Genomic DNA, 21,615 nt, shown 5'->3' with positions numbered 1-21,615 from the left:
GTACTTGAGCAAACAAGGAGGAACCAGATCCTACCCCCTTTGTCGTGAGGCCCTAAGAGTATGGCAGTGGGTTACATCCACCCAGCGCTTTCTGTTAGCAATGCACATCCCAGTGAAATCCAACATAATAGCAGACAAGCTGAGCAGAGCAATTTTGTTGCCCCACGAGTGGTGCCTGAAGACAGAAATAGCAGACAGGATATTCTGCAGGTGGGGCCAGCCTTGCTGCGACCCTTTTACCAGTCACATGAACACGAAATGCAGAAGCTGTTTTGCCCTGATTCCCCATCCAGGAGAAGCCCCAAGGGGTGCACTCGTACACGATTGGCCTCCGGGTCTCCTTTATGCATTCCCACCAATCCCATTGATACCCAAAGTATTACAGAAATTAAAAGTCCTGGGAAGGACCATCATTCTAATAGCTCCTCATTGGCCTCATCAGATTTGGTTCTCCTTCCTTCGACTTCATCTTTTGGAGGACCCCTGGATTCTGGACCCAGTTCTGGACTTTCTGATGCACTCGGGGGAACTTCATCCCTCTCTGCAGTCCCTGAAGCTGACAGCTTGGCGGCTCCAATTCCCATCATAGCCAGGTTCCATGACCTTTCCAATGAGATGAAGAAAATTCTCCTATCCTCTCATAAATCCTCTATGAGGAAGCTATACCTAAGCAAATGGAAAACATTTTCTATATGGGCCTCTAAAAACAATATTGATCCTTACCAAGCCCCTATGGCCTCTATTCTAGAATTCTTAACCATGATATTCAGTAAAGGAGCTGCAGCAGTAACAGTCTGTGTTCAACTTGCTGCTATTTCTAACTTTCATATGGGATTTGAAGAATTGAATATTATGTCACACAAATTATTCAAAGCCTTTCTCAAAGGGACCTTTCATATAAGACCACCTGTGAAATCTCCCTGTTCTCCATGGAATCGAAATGTTATGCTTTCCCACATAATTCTTCTGCCATTTGAACCAGCTTCCTCATGTGACCTCAAATTTTTGTCAAGGAAAAACCATCTTTTTAGTGGCTATTACTTCTGCCCACAGTGTCAGAGCTTCAAGACTTGTCCATGAAGCCTCCTTATTTTTATTTTCCATGCTGACAGTCTCACTTCGAACAAACCTCTCTTTCTTGCCCAAAGTTTGCATTGAAAATAATCTCAGCCAAATTATTGATTTGCCAGTTTTCTTCCCCAGCCAATCCAACAATCTACATAAAAAAAATTAAAAATAAAAATGAACTGACTACAGCTCGGTGAACTAAAAAAAAACACAAGAGTGAGCATTTTCATGATTTACAACTAATCGCTTCATCAGACTCCGTCATACTAACAATGCAACTGAATTTAAACCACTTCCATCCAATCAAATACAATAGCTATGTGACATAATTAATTAATTAAATGTTTAAAACTTTAAAATGCAATGCTAAAAGGCATTAAGAAAAGACTAAAAAATAATTTATGTAATTTAAAAATCATGAAGGTCAATGCTTTAAAGGTCTAGTTCTTAGAAAGGGTTTTAGTGAAACTGCACTGTTTAACCCTGGTGGTCTGTCTGCTTGAAGTTGTAAGATCCATTTTTGCTCTGCGTCTTCCACTCTGTTATTTATATTACCCCCCCCCCCCAATGTTTTGTTCAGTAATCTCTATCACCATGAAATTAAATATATGTTGTGTATTTTTCAGCTTGTACATGTTTGGCTAAGGCACTGGTGTCTTTCTTATTGGCTATGCCTCTTATATGCTCCAATATACATTCTTTAAGACACCTGTTGGTTTTTCCTATATAAAAAACAAAACATTTGGTACAGAAACTAAAATAGACTAAGAATCGTGTTTTATAGTCCGCATAGAAATTGATCTCTATGTCACAATTCATGGTAGGGTGTGAAAAAACAGGCTTACTATACAAGTAACTGCATGCCATGCAATTTCTACATGGAAATGTACCTATTCTCTGAGAAGTTACTGTGCATAACTAGAGTACATGCTGCACAAACTTGATGTTCACAGACAGCTCAGATTTTACTTGGATAGAACAAAAGATTTTAGGAAATCAGACCAGCTTTTTGTTTCATTCTTAGATTCCAGAAAGGTATGCCAGTGGCTAAAACAACTTTGTCTAAATGGTTATCTGATTGTATCATCTTTGCTTATTCAGGTGCCAATATGCCCTTACAGCATATTTTTATTTATTTATTTATTTATCATTTGTTGACCGGGAAAGTCCGACTAGGTTCCACAGAGTCTGTTTTCATCGGAGGCCCGGGGAGAAATGCTCCAGATGCATGTCTTTGGAATGTGGGAGGATACCGGAGTACCCGGAGGAAACCCACGCGAACACAGGGAGAACATGCAAACTCCACACAGAAGGCACCCCAGCCGAGAATCGAACCGGTGAACCTCTTGCTGTGAGGCGACAACGTTAAGCGCTGCACCACTGCGCCGCCTGCCATAAAATTAAAGCTCACTCGACCAGAGCAGTTTCTACAACCTCTGCTTTTTCTGCCAGACTTCCTATTGATAACATTTGTGCAGCAGCCACTTGGTCAAAACCTCATACCATTATCACTCATTACAAAGTTGACAGGGCCTCCTTTGGATCCACGGTCCTGAGAAATATACTCCCGTGAGCCACTTGAGGTAGATGGTGCTTGGGACGCTACCCATCAGTAAAGAATGAATGGCAAGATAGAACAACTTCACATAAAAAAGTTATGTACTTACCATAACGTTCCATGTGTGTTGTTCATCTCGCCTTCATTCGTACGTCCCTCCCTCCTACCCCCTTCTGAGCTCTCAGAAGACCGAGATGCTAGATCCTTCCTGGTAACTCAACCCTTCTGTACTTTCTCTCTCATGGAGTTATAGAATGACATACTGTATTATTATACGGAGCAAACAAGATCTGAGGTAACTCAGGGTGCATCATGGGATAGGGACTTGGCCTCGAGCTTTGTAGTAGGTGCTGACTCGGAGCCAAGGGATCGGCCGCAAACCCATCAGTAAAGAATGAAGGCAAGATGAACAACTCATGTGGAATGTTATGGTAAGTACATAACTTCTTTTTATCTTGAAAAGGATTTCCTGTGTAATTAGTAAGGCTGCTAACTTCAGATCCTAAAATTATCTCCATTACGTGGGCTGACTGAGCAAGAATATATACATGAATTAAGGACAACTGCAAAATTCCCCTGGCCTGGTTATCAGTTGAGATTTAGTCTGTCGGTCTGTGGTAAGTAGAATCGACTGTATAAGGATGCATGTGGTGCAGCAGTCTTCCTGGCTTTTCTTCAGCTGGTTTGACTTCAAGAACATAGTGTCTTACTCCAGAATCTGAAACAAATGTTTTTTTATTCTGCCTTTTGAGTTGCAGGCTTGCCATTTGCTTAAATACAGCAGATGGATTATTTCAGAAGTAAACCCACCAAATCTCTACAAATACTCTTTTTTCATGGTATTTGCAGAATTCTGGAAAGGTCTCATTTGACCCAAACTGGAGAAGCTTCCCTGTCTTTCACTTTGTGTGAAAGACACTCCTTGTCTGTAAAACTGAGTAACTTGAAGATGATGTGACAGGGTCACTTGTCTGGCCTGGGAAGAGGTTTCAGAGTTCATCGTTCCCTTTCTGTTTTAATTGGGACTGTCTGAGCAGTTTAAAATGGTGTTGGGACATTCTCAGTTTGAAAAGCACTTCCACTGTGTTGCTCAAAACCTTATTTTAAGCAGCTTAGCAGACATACATCTGTGGTTATCCAGATCTTCAAGTTTTTAAAGCAGCAAAATAAGGCTGGTTTGAAGTTTTATATTTTGCAGCAGTGTTACTGATTAAAATAACATTTTCTGCATCTTTTCCTAAAAAAAAAAAAAAAATTCTGCATCTTTTCCTATTTTGTTCTGTTCTGGTTGCTCATTTAAGTCCTGCCTTCTTTTAAACCTCATTCCTCCCCTGTATGTACTGTTCCCACAATTCCCATTTTTTCCTATGTAGTTTGCTCCTGCCTTTTTCTAAATATCTCAATTCCAGTTGTTTTATCTCTGTTATTATATTCGCTGCTTCTAGTATGGTTGGTTTAGATTTTGATTTCCATTTTTTGGTAATTTATTTATTATTTTTGGCAGCCACCATAATTAGACACAGCAAGGCCTTACCATGTCTAGGCAATTCCGATTCTGTATCATAGCTCAGAAAAATCATTTCCCTCATCACACCAATCTGCCTACCCAGTGTCTGTGACACTGCATCCTGTAGGGAATCCTTAAAGTCCGCCAACTCACCGCACTTCCAGAAAATATCGTCCCAATCACCTCTTTCTCCAACATTCCAGCTCTGACAGCTTCTTAGTACTGGCTCTCTGTATGGCAGAAGTGCCAGACAATCAAACAGCACCATGTACCACTTAGCCAACGTTTGCCAAAGACCAGCCTCTTTAAAGATTCTGTATGCCCAAATGATAATGACAATAATGAAGGTATAAGTGGTTTTATACTGAAATGACCACGATGAGTACATCACACAGCTGTACTTCTCACTTTGTCATGTTTGAAATTGTTGAAACTGATAACACTAATGTAAGCTACTGCAGAAATAAAAAGCTTCATCATTGCTTTAGAAAATAAATGGAACAGTTAGCTGTAGATGTATGCATCATAAATTATTATAATTTATTTAATTTCAGGAAGAGCTTCCTGTCCGAGATCCTGCAACTCGAGAGAAGAGACACCCTATTTTACATCCTAGCAGTAGTAGTTCTGAGCCTTCACACTCACGGCAAAGCAAGCAAAAAGGGAGAGAAAAAAATGCAGAAAAAGTACGTATACTGGAGTTTTTTGTCTGTTTTCCAAGCGTTTGGCTTACATAACATACTGTACAACTTTCATACCCTTGAGAATTATTTCTGTTGCATTGGCCACTGAGATCCCTTTGGCTTTGCTTGTTACTGTGATTTGAGTTTTGTTGCCACCTCACATGCTAAGACAAGGACCTCGAATCCTAACGTTTGAGGAGGCCTGCCTTCTTTCTTTGTGTGTAACAAAAATGGCTATATGAAGCTTGATTTGCAAAGTTCATGTAAATTTATTTATTTATTTTTATTTTTTTATTTTTTTTATTTATTTTATTTTTGTTAACCGGGAGGGTCCGACTGGATGAGGCCCTGAGAGAAAAACTCCACTTACATCAGAAATAGCACGTTACAGCAATACTTACATCAAAGATGGCACATTACAACAATACTAATATTATACAAAGTGTAGAAAAAGCATTTGTTTTGCTAGTAATGTCTAGTGAGAGATGGAAAAAACAGTACAGACAATTAAAATAGCACATTACAGCAATACTTGCATCAAAAATGGCACATTACATCAATACTAATATTATACAAAGTGTAGAAAAAGCATTTTTTCTACTAGTAGTATCTAGTGAGAGATGGAAAACAGTACAGACAATTCAAATTAGCAGATATTTACATATGTACATTTTGTTTGTAGTGAGAATCAGACTGAGATTACAACAACTATAACACTACTTTGTCAAGAGATAACATTTGGAAGAACCATGCTTACTGGGTGTGTACAAAAGAGAGAAAGAGATAGTGCAGAGGTAGCAAAGTTTAGGACTATGTGACACATGGACAGAGCCAAGAGCTTATGAGATGGGTCTTAAGGGCATTTTTAAACTGAGTGGTATTTGATGCAGGAGTCATGGATGTGGGGAGATTTACATATGTTCATAGGTGTGTACTAGGCTAATGGCCCTGGTGCCTTTACACGCCTAGCCCATAGACGTGCCCTGGCATTGTGCTGCCTAACGTTAGTTCCCAGTGCCTTTATCAAGTAGAACCATTGGAGTGATCTCCGGGGTGAACTTTCTAGTTCCCATTTACTCATCAAGATTTCTCTGAAAGAGGGACAATGAGGTGCTCTGCTTAACATGTACGGGAAGTCTATTCTAGAGCATGGGCAGTCTCTGGGTGAGGACCCTGTCCCTCCAGCATGTTCTGTTGATTCACAAATAAGTGCGGATATTCCATGTGTTGCACTTTATTAGGAGTTGCACTCCTCTTTTAATGACAGAAAGCATTTCCATTTCCTTAAACCATAACTTTGATATAGCTGTCTGTTTGTCTGTCTTGTGACCTGGGTCATGACTGAAAGCTTTGAGTCATTGGGCCAGTCCTCCCTCCAAGCTGTAAGTTAACTAATTGGATAGCCGTTACTGTGAGACTATTGTTTTCTTTCTTTCTTTTTCTTCTGGCTGTTTATGCTGCTATTTGTTGTATATATATATCCCGTTTATTTTTTTACAATTTTATTTTTGGGTGGGGTGAGGATGAGCTAAACTCATGCAGCATTAATAGTGCTCAGGGAGTCTGACATCTTACTTTTTGTCTTCTAATTATGTTTATAAACCATTCTATCCTCTCTTCTCTGAGCATGTCTGTTATAATGTTGCAGTATGTTTGCAAGGCTGTGCATGAATGTAGGTAAGTACCTGCAGTTAATAACATACATATTCCACACTTTTCCTTGGTTGAATTTGTTAAATGGAGAAAATGCCATGTACTCTCAAGTTTTTCTCATTGTTATGTGATCAAAGCCCCTGAAATGCAGAAATTCATCTGTGTTGAAGCATTAACTGCTATCCTCTGACAATTGTATGCTGCTACACACATGCCTTATGAGCACTGCCATCACCATTATGTGATTGCCAAGCCTATACCCCCAGCTTACAGCTATTTGAAATATGCAAGCCTCAACTTGTGTGGCTTAAGCTGGCTGACCAAGAGCCCCCCCCCCCCCCCCCCAGGAATGGACATGGTAGTATAAGCTGCTAGCTGCTGTTCTTCCCTGCCCATCACTTCTGTTTCCAAAGCTGTAGTTGAGCAGTGGTTGCCTGGGTGACACAGAGCTGGATGTTATGGACATATGACTACATAGGATCCTACATGTTCAGTAAACTTGAAGTGGGCTCTTCGTGAATTTATAGATGGAGACTACCATGCCTGCAGGAACTTGAGAAATTGAGGAAACAAGGTGTATTTTATTTAGACAGATGAAGAGCAACCAGATGCACTCAGACGTAGATAAGATAAAAAAATTCTGTTTCTTACTGAAATGATTGGCTACAGAGAAAAGAGTTGTCAATTATCCTTATTCTTTAAGTCTGGTGCTTTTATGTTTTGCAGCAGAAACCTGTGACAGAGCCCAAGAGGTCATTGCCAGAACGACCCTGCAGTGAAAATAAATTGCCTTTAATGAAGTCCAACAGCAGTGCAGATGAGCATTGTGATGAAATCTCCAGGTCGGTGGCCCAGTCAAAAGACAGTGGAGTAGCATCATCACAGGTATGTGAAAATACTGCTTAATATCTGTTTACTTCAGACAGTGTACATACCATCACCACCACTCCATTACATAATACTTCTGAAGAAATGTCAGTTTGTTTATTTTTTTATCATAGCTACTACACAGAAAGTGACAAAAGATGGCAGTGCCTCAGTTTACATCAAAAACAAACAAACCTCAAGGCTAGTCAAACAATATGATGCACTTGAGCTTCTCTGCGTAGAACTCATCATAAGCAAAGTCCCAGATTATATATTTGTGAGTTATAGGACCCCCCTGTATGACCTAAGAAATTCACACCACTTAATTAAATGAACTGGAGTCACTCCCCATTCAACCCAATGCCATATACATGGGTGACTTCAACAATCCCACTATAGACTGGGAATCATACTTGACCCCACACTTGCAGAACCAAGGATTTGTGGATTTTGCCAACATAAATGCCCTGGTCCAGCTAGTTTGAATGCCCATGAGATGTGCAAATATCCTTGATGTAGTCCTCACCAGCACAGGGAAAAGTTTGCTCCCACCCCCAACCCCCAAGTTTAAATTCCTCACTGGTCAGGTGTCCTTCAAAATAAAAAGAAAACCCTGAGACACCAGCTAACCCAGGAAGTTTTAGGAATTATTCCAAGGCAAACTTCCTGATGTTCTTAGTGTTTCACTTTTGCAGTCATCACATTTGGGTTATCTGCTTGCAGTAGCCCTCAGTCGGCCTGATTATCAAAGTCTTGGGTCCTTCGTCAGTTGCTGTCTCATCTTCCATGACGTCAGGGGTATAAAGCATGCAGCCGACATCATTACATCAGTCTTTCTTGCCGTGCGGTGCCTGAAGCAGAAACAGTTTGCAAGTGCCAGTCGGTCGACTCCTGAAATTTTCGTTTTCAAGTTTCAGAACCAAAGTCTTCAACTAAAGCTAAGTACTCCGTTGGGGAAACTTTTTCTTGCTCTAAACCCATGTCATTAAAAGTCAATAATTGTATTTCTTGTGGAAAGCAAATACCTCCTAAAGATTTTAATTCGTACTGTATTCCTTGCCTAGGCCCTGACCACGACGTACCTCGCTGTTGGTTTTGTGCCCTATTTAAGCAACAAACTATTCGTCATCGGTATATTTACACTTCTAAGTATTTTGGTACTCTGTTCAATTATCCAGATATGTCTTCGGTTAGCCATCCGACTACCGACATTCTGAAAAAACGCAAAGATAAAGATAGAGACAGGATGCCTAGGTCCAGAGCTGCCGACGACACTTCTCCTAAGCCAGTCGCCAGTTTGCCGGTACTCAGTGAGGTGCTTTTGCAGCCCCTGATACCTGCTACTTCAGATTCGTAGGCCTCTACTGAGACCCATTTGGAGTCTGGCATGCCGCGAGATGCATCAACTGTGGAACCTGCGGATGTCTCTATCTTGGATGGGTCCGGAGCCGCTATGCAGGCACCAGCTTCTGAGGGTGTATTCAGGCCAACTGACTTTCATATTAAACCAACGGCATCTCCTTCTTCAAGGCCTAAATCTCGAACCATGCCTAGAAAACCGATGCCCAGAACGCATGGTCAGACCTCTATGCCTAAAAAACAAATAATAAGAATGGCTGAAGACCTTATTACTTTAATCAGGGGAAGCCAGCCTTCCTCCTCTAAGAGACCTAGGACTGAATTTGCTTATGATACTTCTGACCAGGATTCTGAAATTTCTGTTTCCTCTGATGACCAGGATTTACCCTTATCTGTCTATGAGGATTCTGATGCAGAGGACTGTATTCCCTCTGCTTCCCCCCCAGAGGATTTCTCTTTTGGTGAAACCTTGCATACTCTTAGGGAGCATTTTTATTGGGAAAGCCAGGATTACTCTGATTCTAAAAAGAGGCTTAGGGATTTCTTACTCCTGCCCCAGCACAGGCCTTTAGTTATCCCTCCTGTAGTAGACATTGTTGATGATGCCTTTTCGGAATCTAGCTTGGCCCCTGACTCTTTACCTTCTGCTCCCAGAAAACCTGATAGATATTACACGGTTCCTGACTTTCACAAGTTCCTTTTTAAAAATCCTACTGCGGATCCTGAGACAATTTCACAGGGAAACAAGGGCATTAAGGCTACTACTGCCAAAAATCCTACCCCCTCTGATAGGAGCTCCAGGGCACTGGATAGATGGGGTAAGAAGGTTTACACTTCTGCAACCTTGGCCATTAGGGCCTTAAATTGCCAGTTTCATATGTTAAAGTATGAGCAGCATATTACTGGATTGCTTAAACAGAAAATTATGTTGATTCCTGACTGTGCTGAAAATAAGGATTTACAGGATTTAATGCATTCTGCTGAACATATTGGAAAACATACTTTGCAATGTGGTTTTGATTCACTAGAGGCATCTTGCAGGGCTGCTGTCACTGGGTCTGTACGTAGAAGGCATGCTTGGCTTAAGAAGCAATCATTGCCAGATCATGTTAAAGCTAAATTGCTGGATGCTCCCTTAAATCAGGACCGCCTGTTAGGCAACAAAGCAGAAGAAGTTCTTAAAAAGACGGAGGAAAAAGCTAAATCTATACAAACTGTTAAAGATTTCCTACAAATACAGCCTCCAAGATTTAGTAGGCATTGGCCCTCTAAGAATTGGTCCTTTCTTGCCTCTTCCAGGCCTTCTCAGTCCAAACCCAGAACCAGTAGAACACCTAGGCTTCAGTCCCAGTTTATGCACAGGTCTAAGCAGTGGAGGGCTCCTACTTCCAAATCAAGGAGTAGTAAGACTCCCCCCTATGGTAAACTGTCTCAATGACTTAACCTTAGAACTTCCAAGCACTTCTCAACTGACTGCTCCTTTAGGGGGAAAGATTGCTCTGCAGGCAAAAAACTGGGAACTCATTACCCAGGACAAATGGGTTTTAAATATAGTTTCCCAAGGATACAGATTTCACTTCCACATGTTACCAACCCCAAACGGTTGGCCAGATCTACCCCCAAATCAATGGGCAGAGGCTCAAAAGCAAGTACTCTCTCTTAAGCATAAAGGCTATTCAGACTGTACCAGAAGAGGAAAAAGGACAAGGTTTCTACTCAAGACTTTTCCTGGTACCCAGCAAAGATAGCTCATGGCATCCTATCCTGGACCTTTCTATCTTAAACACCTTTTTGGTGATTACAAAATTCAAGATGCTAACTCTTCACCAGTTGCTTCCTATGCTAGGCAAGGATGCCTAGTTGGCAACACTTGATTTAAAGGAAGCCTACCTGCACATCCCAATCAGGGAATCTTGCAGAAGCTACCTATGCTTCAAAGTGGGCTACATGCACCATCAGTTCTCTGCACTGCCCTTTGGCTTATCTACTGTGCCCAGGGTATTCACAAAGTGCCTAGCTCCAGTCATTGCTTTTTGCAGGCAAAGAAATATTCAAATATACCCATACCTGGATGATTGTCTAATTCAGGCAGAAAGCCAGGACATACTTTTAAATCATCTGGCATTTGTACAAAAGCTGCTAGCTTGTCTGGGGTACACCATAAATGAAAAGAAATCACATCTGGTACCCTGTCAACAAATTATATTCCTGGGAGCAAGCTTGAACACAACTTCCCAGATGGCTTTCCTCACGCCAGAGAAATAAATTAATTTGACAACTTACTTCAAACTAGTGGCCACAAAAACCCTGCTGTCTGCAAGGCAAATACTGCAAACCTTGGGGTTCATGGCCTCCTGCATTTTACTAATTCCATATGCAAGACTGCATATGAGGACACTACAATGGTATCTAAAAAGCCTATGGTGTCAACATTCTCAGGATCTAGAAGCAGTGATTTCTATCATACCTTGCCTATGGTTAGAATTCCTTTGGTGGGCAGAGGCCTGCCACCAAAACAAGGGACTACCATTCACTCTACCCCCTGCCACCCAAACCCTAACAACAGACGCATCAGACTGTGCATGGGGGGCTCACCTGGCAAGGAAGTGCATTCAGGGCAAATGGAACCCAAGTCAAATGCACCTGCATATCAGTCAAAAAGAAATGTTAGCTGTACAGAATGCTCTGACAACCTTCAAGGACCACATTCTTCCAGGACAATTAATGGTAAAGACGGACAACACCACTGTTATGTGGTACATAAACAAGTAGGGGAGTTACCCCTCTGCAGACTAGCCATGGCTCTGTGGAACACAGCCTTGAGCTACCAAGTGCATCTACAGGCTCAATTCCTGCCAGGAAAACTAAATACACTGGCAGAAGAACTAAGAAGAAATCTCATGGACCGACACGAGTGGAAACTGGAACCAAAGACTTTCAACATGTTGATAAATGAGGGAGCCCAGATATAGACCTGTTTGCCTCCCCCCAGAAATACCAATTGGATAAATTCTGCACAAAGACTCCCCACAAACAAGCTTGGAAAGTGGATGCTCCGTCCTTTAGCTGGAAAAATGTATCAGTTTATGCCTTTCCTCCTCTGCCTCTCCTCTCCAAAGTTCTACTAAAGATCAAACAAGACAAACCAAGGATGATACTGATTGCACCAGACTGGACATGCCAACAGTGGTACCCCCACTTGCGCAGTGTGTCACTGCTAGCCCCATGGCACCTGCCTCAGACCCCTCCCCTGCTGTCACAGCAGGAGAGCCAGATGTAATGTGATCCTATCTCGCCTACATTCTGTACTGATGGGTTCGGAGCCGATCCTTGGCTCCGACTCGGCACGCTATACTATAGAATGAAGTCTCTTATTGGCTGAGCTATCCCACATCCCAGGATGCACCACCACTGCTTCCCCAGATCTCGTTTGCCGCTTCTACAGCAAAGACGTTGTCTCGGACTTGGCTGAGCTAAGTGCTTATTACTTAAAAATTTCTGTCAGAAATTTTCTCTTATCTACCCAAAAGCTGTTTTAACAGCTATTCGTTGTTGTGTGACTGAGATTAGATTTTTTTTTTTTTGTGGTAAAATTGTCTTAGTTTGAGGGAAAGGATCCCGTTTAAGTTAGAGGGGCCTTGCCCTCACGCGTTGTTAAAGCTTCTTAGTGCGAGTCTTTCTGTGATAGAGTTGTCTAGTTTGGGTCAAGTGATCCCGTTTGTTAGAGGGGCCTTGTCCAGAGTTTACGTATTTCTTTATTATTGTATTTAAAAGAATTTTTCTGTGGTAGTGATTTGTGTGTCAACATGTCGAAAGAGCACAGACCATCAGGATTCAAAAAATGCTCTAAATGCAGTTACAAAATGTCCATTACGGACGACCACTCTTTGTGCGTTTATTGTTTAGGCCCTAAGCATCTTCAAGAGTCATGCAGCGTTTGTCACACTTTTTCCTCCCGTGTCCTCCAAGTGAGGAAAAATAAATTGATTTTAAAAGGGCTTATCACCCCTTCCTTTGAGGAGACTTTATCTTCTTCCTCTTCACCTTCAAAGAAGAAGAAATCGTCGGCTCCGACCAGCCCGTCGGAACCGGCTACAAAGAAATCTCGGCAGGCTTCTCCGTCGGCTCCACGGACTTCGGAGCCTAGGGCGGAACGGTCTGCCTCGATGCCTCCAGCCTCGACTCCTCTGGCTTCAGAGTAGACGGCTAGAGCTTCGAGAGGCGGGTCACCTTCATTGGCTCCACTGTCTTCGGAGCCGATGAGAGTTGCCCGCTCAGACTCTTCCTTCGCCAAGTCCACTTCGCCCGAGGGAAATTGCAATGGTTGTGGAGTCTCCCTCGGCACCGATATTTATCGAGACTATTCGGAGCCGGTCCCCCAGTCCTTCGGAGCCGGCGGAGAAGTCGACTCGAGCTCGTTCGACCTCTTCTCGGTCTTCGAGAATGTCAGATTCGGACATAGACAGGGTGCTTCAAAGGCTGTTTCAGTCTCCGGTCTTTCAAAAGTTGGTTTTGGCTCCAGCCCAGTCGGCTCCGGAGCCGGTTGCCCACCCTGTTGTCTTGGTTCCTCCTCCAACAGCCTCGGCGCCGTTGGAGTCTGTGCTGGTGGAGCTGGTGGAGGTTTTCGGGTCGGTTCCGACCCTTACTCCAACCCTGCCCTTCGGGTCGGGGGTGACGCTTCGGGACCGATGCTTTCGGTTCCGAGCCTCCCTCTCGGTGTGTCGGCTGCGGGAGTGCCATCTACTGTTGTGGCCTCGGGGGTTGGACCTTCCCAGGACTCTGGGGGTCCCGCCTTCAGGGCCATGAGGAGTGCTTTGGCCAAATCTTCTTTGGCCACCTCCACCATCTCACCATCACCTTCCCTTGGCACGGAGACTGGTTCCTTTGTAGTCCCCCTGTCTCAAGACAGCGGAGCCCTGGGGCCTGAGGCCACCCCCATCGGGGGTTCCCTTCTTCCTGAAGGTCCCTCCGAAGCATCTTCGGAGGAACCTCCGAGGAAGAGACAGTGCAAGAGGAAGCACGTCGACTCCCATGATGAGTCTCTCACCTCGGACACCGACCTCGATGATGCGGAGGGGTCCCCCAAGTCGTCCTCGGATGATGTCTCCTTTGCGGACATTTTGGAGATCCTGAAGCAACGAAGGCAACTGGCAGTCCAAACCCCCTTCCGCTGAGGAGTCGGTATTCCTCAAGGCCTTCGGGGCTCAGCCCTCCGCCTCCTGGGTGTCTCCGCCCTTCGATGAGCTCCTGGATTTGATCTCTCGAAGGGCGTGGGAACACCCGGATTCTGTGGAACCGGTGCCAGCTCGCCCCAATAAATTTCTCTCAGCACCCCCTGAAAAGGATTTTCTCTCCAAAGGTGTGGCTGTAGATGCCCTGGTGGTGGCATCTGCTACCCAACAAGATGTGGCAGAGGCTTCAACGTCCGTCCATCCTCCTAATAAAGAGTCTAGGAGCATGGATCGGTACGGGAAGCGCACCCTTACTTCAGCAACCTTTACTTTAAGGTCTCTGAATTATTTGACGCACTTCACCAGACTTCAGAGGGATCTGGTCAAGGAACTTTCAGATACCCTGTCTGGTAACTTACCTGAGCAGTTGGCCCAGACGGTTAACTCTCAGCTGACTACCCTATCATCGTTATCAAACTCGTCCATGAGGCTCATTTCATATGCAGCCGAGGGGGCGAGCAGAGTGGCGGGAACAGGCGTTGCTCTACGGAGACAAGCCTGGCTCCGCCTGTGTCATTTTGCTGAGGCCTTTAAGTCTTCCTTTGCCGACGCTCCCTTTGATGGGTCCTCTCTGTTTGGACCCAAGGTAAAGGACACCTTGACTCGCTGTGAACAAGAGGGTAAGACTTTAACTGCCGTAGGGGCACGGTTTTCCACTCCCTTCAGGCCTTATCCCAAGGCTAGAAGAGGGGGGAAGATGTGGTTCCATAAATCTCAAAAGCCTTACTCTTCGCAGCAGAGCGATCCCCCTTCTAGAGGCAGAGGAGGGGGAAATTTTTCAGGAAGATGCCGTCCCAGAGGCGGCGGAGGCCCCCGCAACACTGGAGACCTCGAGTCCTTTCGTGGCTCCTCAACCTTCCAGCATCCCTGAAGGAGTGCCCGACTGTGCAGCTCCGGAGCCAGTCGGGGGTCGTTTTTCGAAGCACCTAAAGGCCTGGGAGAGTATCACTCAGGACCGATGGGTGCTCCGAATCATCGCCGGAGGTTACACCATCCCTTTTTCTCAATCCCCCCCTCCATCCCAAAGAATCCCGGACCCGCCACCCAGTCAACGAGATCTTGCAGCCAACGAAATATCAAAGCTGCTTCAAAAAGGAGTCATCCAACCTGTTCCCGCAGGCCAGACCGGATTAGGGACTTACTCAAGATTCTTTTTGGTGCCAAAAAAGACCGGGACTTGAGGCCCATTTTGGATCTCAGCAAGCTAAATCGATCAGTGAAAAGTCCAAGTTCGGATGGTCACCTTGCAATCCATTCTCCCCCTGCTGGAGAAAGGTGTTTGGATGTGCTCCATAGATCTCAAGGACGCCTATTATCACATCCTGATAGATCAGGCGTCCAGGAGACACTTGCACTTCAGCCTGGGAGACAGTCATTTTCAGTTCCGTGAACTGCCCTTTGGTCTCACCACAGCCCCCAGGGTGTTCACCAAATGTTTGGCGGTGGTAACTGCTCACCTGAGAAGTCTAGGATTCCAAGTGTTTCCATACCTAGACGACTGGCTCCTAACTGCCAGCTCCAGGCATCTACTCTTGCAAAATCTAGCAGCCACTATATCTCTAGGCAACTCCCTAGGAATCACCTTCAATTGGACAAAGTCCGTGTTGCTGCCATCTCAGCGCATTCGGTTTATCGGAGCAGAGATAGACTCAAAGCAAATGCGAGTCTATCTTCCTGCAGAGAGGATAGAAACACTACAGTCTCAAGTTCGAGCTTTGCTCCTCAGACATCGAGCCCCAGTGAGAATGGTCCTACAACTGTTAGGTTCCATGTCGGCCACCGTTCTCCTAGTCCCCTTAGCAAGGTTACATATGAGGATTCTCCAGTGGCTCCTGTCAGTCCAGTGGTCTTATCAGGATCTCCCACTTAGTCACCACATTCTGATCACAGAGACGTGCAAACAGGACCTTCGTTGGTGGCTTCTTTCCTCCAACCTGGATCAGGGGCGACCCTTCGTTCCATCACCCCAGTGGCCACATTGACTACGGACGCCTCCCAGACGCGGTGGGGGGGACATTACCTGGGCAGGTCAGTCCAAGGCAAGTGGCACTCCGACGAGAGTCTCCTCCACATCAACATACTGGAAATGAGGGCGGTGCTTCTATTGTTGCAAGCACTACACATTTACCTCCCCCAGCGCACGATTGCCATTCAGTCCGACAACATGTCGGTGGTCTGGTACCTGAACAAGCAAGGAGGGACCAGATCCTACCCCCTTTGCAGAGAGGCCATGAAGGTATGGGATTGGGCGATTGCAACCAAATGTTTTCTGGTAGCAACACACATTCCAGGGAGATCCAGTGTGATAGCCGACAAACTGAGCAGAACTATTCTCTCCCCTCACGAGTGGTCTCTGAACGACAGAGTGGTAACTCAGATTTTCAGGAGATGGGGAACTCCTTGTTGCGACCTTTTCACAACCCCCCTCAACACGAAATGCCAACAGTTCTTCTCTCTCACCCCAGTTCCGGGGGAGATTCCCAAGGACGCCCTAGTCCAAGCTTGGCTCACCGGTCTGCTATACGCCTTTCCACCGGTTCCCCTTCTTCCCAAGGTGATCCAGAAGGCGATTCGCTTGGAGAGCAAAATGATTCTAGTTGCCCCATACTGGCCTCGTCAAGTCTGGTTTCCCTTTCTTCGGAAATATGCATTGGACGGTCCATGGTTCCTGGACCAAGTTCCGGATCTCTTGACCCATCAGTCGTGACAGCTACATCAGTCCCTCCACTCGTTGAAGTTAGCAGCTTGGTTCCTCCTCTTCCGACCATAGTCAGGAACCATGCTTTGGACCCGGAAGTCATACATATCTTGTCCTCGGCCCACAAGACTTCTACTAAGAAAATGTATAGCAGCAAATGGAAGAGATTTGCTATTTGGGCCTAACTCTCCGGGGCTTAGACCCCATGACAGCCCCGGTGTCAGAGGTTCTGAAGTTTTTAGCTTCTCTGTTCAACCATGGTTGTTCGGTCTCTACCATCAAAGTTCAATTGGCGGCTATTTCCAATTTTCACGAGTGCATAGAACCACCTTTGATGAGCAACAAGTTGTGTAAAGCCTTCATGAAAGGTGCTGGGCTGCTACGGCCCCTGATATCTCATCCCGCTCCACCGTGGGACCTTAATGTGGTGTTAGGTGCTTTAACCTCTTCCCCCTTTGAACCAGCAGCAACTTGTGACTTAAAATTTCTTTCTTGGAAGACTGCTTTATTAGTTGCAATTACATCAGCCAGGCGAGTTTCAGAACTTCAAGCCCTGTGTGTCAAACCACCATACCTGGTTTTTCACAAGGATAGAGTATCCCTCAGACCGAACCCATCCTTCGTTCCTAAGGTTTGTTCTAATTTTTATCTGCAACAATCACTGGAACTTCCAGATGTCCTTCAAGGATGCATCTGCAGTCATAACATATGGGTTGTCCTGCCTCAGGCAGCCCTTCGGTCGGCCGGATTCCAAAGTGTGGGTCTGGCCTCGGCTGATGTCGCACTTTCCCCGACGTCAGAGTGTCTGGGGTATAAAAGCATCAGCCAACGCCATTTTCCCCAGTCTTTCTTGCCGCGCGGTGCCCGAAGCAGAAGCTGTTCGCAAATGCCTGTCAGTCAGATCCAGAGATTTCAGCTACCGAAGACTTCGAAAAAAGCTAAGTACCCCATTGGGGACTCTTTCTTGCCTCAGCCGATGTCAGACAAAGTAAATAATTGTTTAACTTGTGGGAAACAAATACCTCATAAGGATTTCCATTCTTACTGCCTTCCTTGCTTAGGCCCAGACCACGACGTATCAGCTTGTTTAGCCTGTGCCTCCTTCAACCGACAGACTCTTAGACGTCGGTCGGAGTTTGCCGAGGAGTTTTTTGGAACCGCTTTTGCTTATAAAATGCCGTCGGAGACTCCAACTTCGCATATGGTCAAAAAACGCAAGGAAAAGGACCGACACTCGCGGCCCGCGGTTTCGGCTGAAACCACGGCTAGACCTACCGCGAGTGTCTCGGTTTCGGCTGAAACCGAGTCCACGGCTATTCCTACTACCGAAACCATACCTCTGACTACCGAGGCCAGAGAGGCCCCGGCTGAGTTGGCTTCAGAACTCCCTACTGAAGCTAGTGTTCAGGATTTGTCTGACACCATACCTTTGGACATTTCTACCCCTGCACGTGGGGCAGCTAGGCCCCCAGCTTCTATGTCTATTAAGGCCTACTCCAGGGCTAAAGCTGCCAAACTTTCAAAAGTTTTGCCTGCCAAATCTACATCCCAGAGGCCTTCCTCTAGTTCTCAGATCCTCAGTCTTGCTGAGGACCTTATCTCCTTAATTAGGGGTTCCCAACCTCACCCAGACAGGGGCCTCCCACCCTCCTCCAGACAAAAGTCCCAGGACTGACCCCTCTGAACCTCACTCCTCAGATTACTCCACGGATGGATCTGATTTGTCAGACCACCAGGAAGGGGCCTACTCGCCTTATGAGGATTCAGATGCAGAAGAATCTATCCCTTCGGCCTCCCCCCTGAAGAATTTTCCTTTGGGGAGACTTTACACTCCATGAGAGAACACTTTCAGTGGCAGGGTCAGGATTTCTCTGATTCTAGAAAAAGATTAAGGACCTTTTTGCATTTGCCCCAGCATAGGCCCTTAGCTATACCTCCGGTTCTAACTGTAATTGATGATGTGCACAGTGATGTCAGTACTGCTCCTGATTCACTTCCTCCGGCCCCCGCCAAACCTGACAGATATTACAGGGTCCCGGATTCTCACTTCCACCTGTATAAAGCCCATGCTGCAGACCCAGAAACTATTTCTCAGGGCCCTAAAGGGGTTGCTGCCGCTACTGCCAAAAATCCCCTACCCTCTGAAAGAGAGTCTAGAGCATTAGAGAGATGGGGAAAAAAGGTTTATACATCTGCTACTCTTTCTGCCAGGGCATTAAACTGTCAATTCCATATGATACAGTACCAAGAATTTCTGTTAGATCAGCTAAATAAGAAACTTTCTTCACCTGAACCCTTAGACCGCAAATTCCTTCAGGATTTGGTACACAACTCACAACAGGTCAGTAATCATTTCTTAAAATGTGGCTTTGATGCACTGGAGGCTTCATTTAGATCAGCTATGACTGGGGCAGTAATTCGTAGGCATGCCTGGCTGAAGGAGCAATCTTTGCCAGACCATGTCAAGGCTAAACTCCTCGATGCTCCAATGGAGAAACAACATTTATTTGGCTCCCCTGCACAGGAGATTCTAAAGAAGGTTGAAGAAAAAGCAAAATCTGTGCAAACAGTTAAAGATTTCCTGCAAGTTCAACCTCCGAGGTTCAGCAGAAACTGGCCTACAAAGAATTGGTCCTTTTCAGACTCCTCCAGAGCACAGAGAGGCAGAAACAGGCACCCTAGAGGCAGAGGTCAATCCAAGGGCCCCTACAGAGGCCGTCAGTGGCAGCCTGCCAATCAGAGGAGTAGTGCAACAGCTAAAACTACTACCACTACTACAGGACAGACCCAATGACTTGACTCTGATTTCGCCTACCAGGGATCAACTTGAAGCACCCTTGGGCGGAAAGCTGGCTTTATTCTCGAAAAACTGGCATTGAAGGATACATGGACATTGCAAATAATAGACAAAGGATACAGGTTTCACTTCCATACTTTGCCAAAAAGAGGCGGAATGCCAAGCCTTCCACCAAACCAGAAGGCAGAGGCTTTAAGACAAATCAGCAAGTTACTTCAGATGAAAGCTATAGAAAGGGTACCATCTACAGAACAAGGCCAAGGATTTTACTCCAGACTATTCCTTGTGCCAAGAAAAGAAAACCAATGGAGGCCTATACTCGACCTGTCCGCACTGAACACTTATCTCATTGTGCCAAAATTCAAAATGCTGACCCTACAGCAACTTCTTCCCATGTTGGGCAAGGAGTCTTGGCTGGTGACTCTAGATCTCAAGGAGGCATACCTGCACGTCCCTATCCGACCAGATTGCAGAAGACACCTCAGATTTCTTGCAGGATCAGAGCATTATCAATTCTCAGCATTGCCCTTTGGCTTATCTACTGCCCAGAGTATTCACGAAATGCCTGGCATCAGTAATTGCACACTGCAGACTTCAGGGAATTCAAATTTATCCATACCTGGACGACTGCCTAATACAAGCGGACAACAAGAAAAAATTGTTAAAGGACTTGGCCTATGCCATACACCTGCTACAAACCTTGGGATACACAGTCAACATCCAAAAGTCAAGACTAGTACCATCCCAAAGGATAACCTTTTTGGGTGCGGATCTGGACACAATCACTCAGATGGCTTTTCTCACAGAAGAAAACAAAAACAACTTCCAGATTACTTCATGACTCTGACAAGACAAACTCAGCTTACTGCAAGGAAAGTCCTGCAGGCCCTGGGTTACATGGCATCCTGCATAATTTTAATTCCACATGCCAGGTTGCATATGAGGAAATTACAATGGTACCTAAGGAATGTATGGTCTCAACACAGTCACAGTCTAGAAACCATGATACAAATCATTCCATGCCTTCAAAAGGAATTCCTGTGGTGGGCTCAGGCCTGCCAGTCCAACAGAGGGTTGCCTTTCAACAAACCAAAAACAAGGCAGACCATCACCACGGACGCCTCAGACCGAGGATGGGGAGCACACATGGAGGACAAACGTATCCAAGGCCTATGGCCTCAAGGGCAGCTAAGCATGCACATAAACCAAAAAGAAATGCTGGCAGTAAGGCATGCAATCGAGGCATTCAGACCCTTCCTCCAGCAAGGGCATCTGTTAATACGGACAGACAACACCACGGTCATATGGTACATAAACAAACAGGGAGGCACACATTCCTACCCTCTATGCCGGATGGCTATGGATCTGTGGAACCTATGCCTGAATCTCAATATCCAGCTGCAGGCCAAATTCGTACCAGGAAAAGAGAATACACTAGCAGACAGCTTAAGCAGAACTACCATGGATGCACACGAATGGATGCTGCATCCAGACATCTTCAAACTCATAACAAAGAAATGGGGAATCCCAGAGATAGATCTGTTCACCTCCCCACTCAACCACCAACTGAAGAAATTCTTCTCAAGGACATACCACCCACAAGCCTGGAGGGTGGACTCTCTCTCTCTTTCAGCTGGAATGCCCTAACAGTATATGCCTTTCCACCTCTCCCATTGATGTACAAGGTTCTACTGAAGATCAAGGAGGAACAGCCAAAAGTCATACTAATAGCTCCGGACTGGCCAAGACAACATTGGTACCCGCTATTGAGAAGCATGTCTCAGGCAAACTCATGGCCTCTTCCCCTATGGCCTCTTCTTCTAATGCAGAACAATTTCAAGACCCTGCATCCCAACTTGAAAACATTGCAGCTAACTGCCTGGAAGATTCCTTAAAGCCCAACCAAACCGTTTTATCTCAGAGGGTGAAGGACATTATCCTGGAGGCTCGCAGACCTTCCACAAGAAAGACATACTCGGCTAAATGGAAGAGATTTCTCATTTGGAATGCATCAAAGGGCACAGATGTCACAGTGGCAAACCTAGCACACATCCTAGAATACTTAGCAGAATTGTTCCACAATGGCCTGTCTTATTCATCCATTAAGATTAATGCTTCAGCAATTTCAGCAGAATACAATATGGATCCACCTATCTTCTCACACCCTCTTCTCAGACAATTTTTGAGAGGGATC

At 45.3% G+C, this 21,615-nt stretch overlaps 1 protein-coding gene across 1 annotated transcript in view; it reads left to right on the top strand.

Annotated features, from left to right (window-relative positions):
* Positions 1-21,615, top strand: part of NEK4 (NIMA related kinase 4) — a 1,767,660-nt gene that overhangs the window by 917,614 nt on the left and 828,431 nt on the right. The window contains exons 9-10 of the mRNA XM_044078881.1: positions 4,688-4,819; positions 7,196-7,354. Of these exons, the coding sequence (XP_043934816.1) occupies positions 4,688-4,819; positions 7,196-7,354 (291 nt within the window). The remainder of the gene's footprint in view (positions 1-4,687; positions 4,820-7,195; positions 7,355-21,615) is intronic.

Source organism: Protopterus annectens, chromosome 7.part1, assembly GCF_019279795.1.
Source record: "Protopterus annectens isolate FY-2018-M chromosome 7.part1, PAN1.0, whole genome shotgun sequence".
NCBI classification, from domain to species: Eukaryota; Metazoa; Chordata; order Ceratodontiformes; family Protopteridae; genus Protopterus; species Protopterus annectens.
Note: the sequence above shows the minus strand (reverse complement) of the source record. Positions and strands in the feature narration are given on the sequence as shown.